Raw genomic sequence first — 8,062 nt, forward strand, 5'->3', positions numbered from 1 at the left:
CGAATTTGATTCGAATTACCAAAATGAAAACGTGTTGAACCGCGGTCGCGGTGATGGGAACAAAATATTATCATATTATGCTGCTGGCGGCAGCAGGTAGTTTCCAAAAAAAAAAACATCCAAACGCATAGCGTAATATTATTGTAATACGTCGTGTTTTATATGATTTGTCCGTGTATAGGAACGCGATGGTAGGTATATAATAACGAATAACATTTTTGTTTTCATTCATTTTTGTTCAAGAAGGTTGCAGGTACCCATTTCATTTAGATACACGCAAACATTAATTATACGATTAAGAAATATCTACACAATCGCAGGTATTTATAACAATTTGATTTTGAATTCGTTAATAGATTAGAGTTTATCAATCGTCTCTTTTCTGGATCGTTGTTAGAACCTATTATTAATATATTTTAATTAAAATAACTATGGTAAAATCCTATTTTAATTTTTTAAATAAGTGTTTAGTAATATAATAGTACCTATAAAAGAGTTATTCAAAAATCTATTTAGGAAAAAATCTCAGACGTGATTTAGTATTATTTTTGCCTAAATATTGGTTGAAAAAAAAGTTATTAATATATTAAATAAAAAAAAATTTAATAAATGTATATATTTTTTTATCAATGGTGTGAAAACTTACCTTATATTAATTATCTGTAACTATGTAGCATTAAATAACTTTTATAACACACTCGCGTTCAATTTAATAATATAAAATTGTATTTTATTGATTACAGAAGATATAGGATGGTTATATACTTCTGAATTCTCTTGTACAAACTCAAAGGTATTATAATCATCAGAGTATGCATTACAACATCAATATGCACAGAACCTTATGACATATAAATATTTGATGTTTATAAAGCACACGAACCTATATTATATAAAATACATCTCACTCGAAATCTCATCTTCCAAAGTGTCTACATGATGCTCGAACGACATCAAACATCATAATCAAGCTCACCCAAAGAAGAATTCGCTGTAGGACGGGAATAAAAAAATCATAAAAGTCTTTGAAATAGCCTGCGGACCAACTTCGTTTTGTATAAAATTACGTGTCAGATGTATCATGCTACCAACATTTTTTATAACTGTATTACTTATACACACCATCGTAGACCATAAAGAAGTAAGTGTTTGAACAATCTGTAAAGCCTAAAATCCTCTCTAAAAAAAAAGAAGAAGAAAAGAAAAAGAAATATACAAGGAATTTTCACGTATCCGGTCAAATATAATTTATCGTTAGTTTAGGACTCGAATATAATATTAGTGTATCATCTTTTAACCGTATTGAATTCAAAATAATATAGTCTACATCTACCTACTACTATTGTGAACGTATTATGCAACATGAGTGTTATACATATTTGTATTATACAATTGGGTTACACATTTGGGTTCCGAAATGGCTATTATCACACAATGCGATAAATTGAGTCTGTTACTGCAGGTAGCAGTTTTTAAGACCTTAAAAAAATATGCGTATAGTTTGTTCTTTTTATCGAATCACAGCGGGACGGTCCACAGTTTTTAACCGCATTATGGTCGCTTTAAGGGTTCTGGTTGTCTATTTACGGACGCGACGAGAACAGAGGGACACCGGAATTTATTTACGCAATATTCAACGTATACTATATTATATTGTACATTATGGCGACTCCGAGAGGACTCAATAAAAAAAATAAATAAATAAAAAATAGAAATAACGCACGTAACCGGTGCGTGTGCGTGTATACTGCAACTCACTCGGGGAATGGTTTAGTGTTTTTTTTTTTTTTGTTAATCCTCATCGTTGCGTATTCGTGTATTATTATATTGATAATATACTAATATTTGGTTGTTACGTCTTCGGGGGTTTCTTATACACTACCTATATTGTTGCGGATTGTAAAAAGCAATTTACGGGGTGTCGTGACACACAATAATAGAAGTCGACAAAAGCGGCGCGTGTGGCCGTATAAAAAAATACGTATACCGGAAGTATACGAGCATTATTATTGTATTATGTTATCGCGCCGTGAATTCCGTTTTTTTTTCACGTTACGCGAAAACGCATACTTCGACTGAGAATTCGTACATGGCGCGTTGTTTGAACCGTACACGGATCTCGAATCTTCTTTTCGACTCAGCAGAGTTAAACACGAAGTACTTGCGACATACATACTATATAACACTGCATAGTATAATAGACTTATGTATCGTCATAGCATTATAATACGCGTTCATATAACACATCATATAATATTATGTTTAAACGGAGTCAATACATAAATCGTCTTGCTCTCTCCCATCGGCAATCGATGTACATATAGTCTCCGATATTATGAGACGCGTTTGGTTTCACGCGAAATCGCGCTATGACATTATATTATTATATTGCGGCGCGCCGGAACACTTTCACCGCTGGTCCGAAAACACACCCCCTCACGTGTGAAATCAACCACCCCACACGTGTTTACGCATATATACTCATAATATATATAATAAGACATGTGGACGGAGAAAGTGTTCTGCAAATTTTCGTACACGGTAGCGGCCTACATAATATGCGACACTGATAAATTATTATTATTTGTATATATAACGTTAAAATTGGTTCAATACACACGCGGTGCTACCAGTCGTGTACGCAGCGTGCGTTCTTCTTCAAATTAAACTGTTGATATTAGACCTTTCAAAATTTCTCTGAAAATGTCTTTCGCAGCCATTATATTGTTATTATAATCCCCGTCGCATATGTGCATTATAATAATAATAATAATATACCCGTCATTATATTATATATATATTACGTTATGCGCGCGTTAGAAAGTGGCCGATCGTCTCCTGCTTTGTACGATAACGGTACGCACATTATAATATTATTATATTATATCAGCTCATATATATATATTATATATTATTATCGTTATATTATTACAAAAACGAGTGCGGTTATAAAGTGAAGTCGTGTAAAACCGTCTCGTGTACGCGCAATGTGATAATATGCAGTGCTATATACTAACCACCCCCTCACCGCAGCGTGGTATTTCGACCTACCTATATATTATATAATAAACCTATTTACGTACACTGCACACATAGCGAATGTGTGCTGCGAAAAATTATAAATTTGTTTTGACACCCTATTGGTGGTCAGATACCCGCTGAGTCGACCATCACCGTCTCAATTGAGACAATTATTATTACGGCATTGTAGGTATATACAGTAGGTAATCTATATATATATATATATGTATTTTATATTATTATATTATTTGCGTGAGCGTGTTTCACGTATGACCGGATAGCATTATTGGAATTGAATTTGATCGTCAGTGTCAAAAAACTGTCCGAGTGGGTCGCCGGACAACGACGATGACGGGCGTGTGTCACGTGCCTTTTTGTTGTCCAGTCCCGCCGACGAAATGGAAACGTTTCGATCGGGTCGTCGTCGTGTTTTGCTCGCGTTTCTTACGCACACGTCTCGTTCCACGACCATCATACTGTCAAAGCCCTTGCAGTAGGGCGTTACGATTTTTTGATGTTCGGACATCGGCGATATGATATGATAATTGGTTTTCCCGAGAAACGTCACACGAGGCAGGTATATAATATATTATACAACAATTGTCACAACAGCATGGTGTGATCAATATGACATATTAATGTGTACTGCTGCGGGTAATATAGACAGTGCTTGGTTTAGGGGGAAAGGATGACCCGAGTACCTCGAATAAATGTTCAGATATTTTTTTTAGTGTACTTCGATTTTTTTTTCGAATTAGAACACATCAGCGACGGTACTTTATATTTAGTATAATTGTTTGCATAGTATTTGAGTACATATTTTAAGTTTATAATAGACGAGTCGTAGACCACGGTCGTAGATTGATTTAACACCTTGTAACCACGTACGATACTATAAAATACTAGAATACTAAGAACGTTTGTCCTAGAATAAGTACTAGAAGAATAAAAAAAAAAAAAATAATATAATTGAAAAATATTATCATTTAGAGAATTTGTCAGTCAAATGAAGATTAATAAAATTTGTGTTTGTTTATTACAATATTAATTGTCTTGTTTATTTCGTTGAAGGCACCTATATTTACTGCATGAGGGTCAGCTTTGACATACTTTTCTGATCATAATAATTTGAGATTAATTTATATGTACGTTATGTCGTTATAAAAAAAAAATTATATATTTCATCTATTTACAATGTTATATCAAAAATAATAATCTATTAACTAGGTAGTTATAATATTCAGAACTACCAATGCTTTATCTTCAATTTATTTTTTAAAAAAAAATCCTAATATAGGCCGATTGAATGCAAAAAAAACTTTTAAAGTCCATAATCCTATATAGTGGGTTATGTTTTTTTTTGTTGGTTTAAGTTAAACCCTATTATGCACGAGGGTGTAATATTATAGGGTCTGTGGTCCCTTCATATGGTTACATATGATATTATAAAATAGGGACTAAAATTCTTTTTTGTGTCACAAGGAGTACCACTAACCTCTACTTGCTCTAATCTTTTTCAATTCAAGCTTTGTGGAAATGTACATGTTTAAATTATTGCATTCTCACGCATGTCAATTTACCAGAACTTGTAAACATTGATTTTGTGATGCAGCTATCGTATATATACATAGAGGCATGCAAAATATATTCCATTTTTATAAAGACTAGTTAAAAAATATATATTTTACAAACAAATTTTTGGAGGTTCGTCACACCAATACTTTGACAACAAAATTTCTGTAAAAAGTGCTGGTGTGACAAACTTCATTCCTGGACGATTTTATAATAATTGTGTTATTATAAATTAATATTTTTTAGATTGTATAGAATTTTATTTTTTGAGATAAATTCTACACGTAGAAAATGTACCTACATATATTATGTACGTGCACATTAAAAATTAAACTGTACTATAAAACATATGATTAGAGTTTCTTCAAAAAATAATTGTAATAATAAACGCTCAAACAACAAAATTTTAGAAATAAATATTTTGTTTAAGATTATTATGTGATGCTTATATAGAACGTATACATCTAATAGCAATTATTCATGTAATAATGGGTTATTGACTGTTTAATTAATAATTATAAGTGACTTTGCGCTAATAAACGACCGCATTTAACCGATCATGAAAACACATGTTTTAGTAATTTTATTACACATTAACATACTCTACAATCAATGCAAAACATAATATAATATTCTAGAAATATATACACTGAGCGCTTAACCCAAGGGGAAAATTATAATCTTTAGTATGCGATATGTGTAGGATGCTAATGCGATTTGATCATCCTCCCAGTACTGACCCACCTTTCGTTACGACTTACGTTTGTATATTTTATAATGTCGTGTTTTTATATCGGTTGAGAAAGAGGGTATAACATTCACGTGTCATAATAATTATTATAATTAAATATTTAAACCATCTTCTAAAGAGATTGTATTAATATATTATAACGTGAATATTGTTAAGTTATAGTGTTGTGGCGACGTGAACAATACACAACGAGCCGCCCAAATTATTTACGATGTCGACAGCGTACAATAGGAAAAACCCATGTTCTAGAATATTCCACGATGGTCTCGCTAGAGTATACTCGGGGATGTTCTAGAACAAAGCGGAGCCTATAAATACCAGCTGATCAGATGCTCAATTTTCATTCCGTCAGTGACTACGTATCGCGACTTACCGTGTTGTTCAGTTCGCAGTAATATTGTACGCGTAATTGGTATTTGTTTGTTATATTTCATTCTTGTACATACATATCACAGTAATATAGTGCTTAATATTTTATAAATTGTGAGTGATTATTTATTACCATAAACCACAAATTGGTGACCTCGACGTGATGGAAAACAATGAATCGTCAGTAGCAAGAGTCGCGGTGAAAATTCCCGAGTTCATTTCGTCGGATCCCGAACTTTGGTTCGCCATGGTCGAGGGAAGTTTTGCCAGCGCAGGTATCAAGATCGACAGTACGAAATTTGGGTATGTTGTCGGCGCATTACCACCCAAATATGCGGTTGAAGTGAAAGATATCATAATGGCACCACCATCGGAAAACAGGTACGTAAAAATTAAACAAGAATTGGTCAAACGTCTCAGCGCATCCCAAGAAGAAAAAACTCGCCAACTATTGGAACGGGTCGAAATGGGTGATAGAAAACCATCGCAATTTTTACGCCATCTTCAAAGCCTAGCTGACACCTCCATTCCTGAAACACTGTTAAAAACGCTGTGGATGGGCCGACTACCGAAAAGTATTCAGGTAGCGCTGGCGATCGTCAAGGACTGCAAACTCGAGGACCTCGCAGCACACGCAGATAATATTGCAGACGCGTCTGGTCCTATGCTACCTCAGATCGCGGAATCAACTGTGAGTAATACTCTGGAAGCTACGTTAAATCTTAAGCTTTCACAGCTAGCGCTAGGGATTAATCAGGAAATCACGGCGCTGAGAAAAGAAATCGCTGAGATCAACACCCGTCCTGCACGTGGGCGAAGCCCCGATCCTAGTGCCCATCGTTCAAGATCTCGATCACGAAGTCGTAATTCACACGGTGTCAATGGAATCTGTTGGTATCACTGGCGTTTTGGATCCAACTCCCAGAAATGTGTAAAGCCATGTACATATAAGTCGGAAAACTAGAAAGGCAATCACTGATGGCGGCCAGTGAGCCAATGCCATTTCCACGCCGCCTATTTCTAACCGATCGTGTCTCACGAATACAATTTCTTATTGACACTGGAGCCGATTTATGTGTATACCCACGCAGTGTGGTTCAAGGTCAACGAGATAAATCGGACTACTCCCTATCAGCAGCCAACGGGACGACCATTGCTACGTACGGAACTATTACACTTGCTCTTGATTTCGGACTTCGTCGAGTTTTCACTTGGAGATTTGTGGTCGCGGATGTATCCAAGCCTATCATTGGTGTGGATTTTTTAAACCATTATAATCTTTTGGTAGATATACGTAATCAACGTCTCTTGGACGGTCTCACGCAACTCACTGTACAGGGTCAAGCTGCGAAATGCGACATACAATCCATCAAAACAGTTGTCGGAACAACAAGGTACCATGACTTATTACAGGAGTATCCTGAGATAACCCGACCTGTTGGAGTAATCAAGGACATCAAACACAACACCAAACATTACATCCAGACGACACCAGGATCTCCCGTCGCGTGTAAACCAAGGCGTCTAGCCCCTGACAAACTCAAGGGAGCCAAAAAGGAGTTTGAGACTATGCTAAATTTGGGTATAGCTCGACCTTCTAAAAGCCCTTGGTCTTCACCACTCCACCTGGTTTCAAAGAACACTACGGACGCATGGCGACTCTGTGGAGATTATCGTGCACTTAATACTCGAACTATCCCAGACCGCTACCCAGTTCGTCACATCCAGGATTTCACACACTTCCTTCACGGAAAAAACATTTTCTCAACAATCGATCTGGTAAGAGCCTATAATCAAATTCCTGTAGCAGAGGAAGATATCAATAAAACGGCCATAATAACACCATTTGGACTTTTCGAGTTTCCTTTTATGTCTTTCGGACTCAGAAACGCAGCTCAGACGTTCCAACGTTTTATTGACGAAGTACTCCGTGGACTTGAGTTTTGTTTCAGTTATATCGATGATATACTGGTAGCTTCTACTTCTGAAGAAGAACATATCAAGCACTTACAGATCATTTTCAATCGGTTACGTGAATACTCTCTAGTAATCAACCCTTCCAAGTGCGTTTTCGGACAAAAAGAAGTCAAATTCCTAGGTTACCTTATTTCCACAGATGGCACACGTCCTTTACCTGACAGAATCGACGACATCTTGAAATACAAGAAACCGACATCAGCAAAAGGGTTACGACAGTTCCTGGGTATGATAAACTTCTATCGACGTTTTATACCCGGAGCTTCAGAAGCACAAGCACCATTGAACGTCTTACTGGTTCCCAATCTCAAAGGCAAAACTCCTATCAACTGGACACCTGAAGCTACTGCTGCTTTCGAAAATTGTAAAGAA

At 35.8% G+C, this 8,062-nt stretch overlaps 1 protein-coding gene across 1 annotated transcript; it reads left to right on the forward strand.

The window, feature by feature from the left end:
• The first annotated feature begins 5,876 nt into the window (after positions 1-5,876).
• On the forward strand, positions 5,877-6,677 carry LOC126550977 (uncharacterized). Its single transcript, XM_050203732.1, has one exon. The coding sequence runs from the start codon at positions 5,877-5,879 to the stop codon at positions 6,675-6,677; it is 801 nt and encodes a 266-aa protein (XP_050059689.1).
• The last annotated feature ends 1,385 nt before the right edge of the window (positions 6,678-8,062 follow it).

Source organism: Aphis gossypii, chromosome 3, assembly GCF_020184175.1.
Source record: "Aphis gossypii isolate Hap1 chromosome 3, ASM2018417v2, whole genome shotgun sequence".
Lineage (NCBI taxonomy): Eukaryota > Metazoa > Arthropoda > Insecta > Hemiptera > Aphididae > Aphis > Aphis gossypii.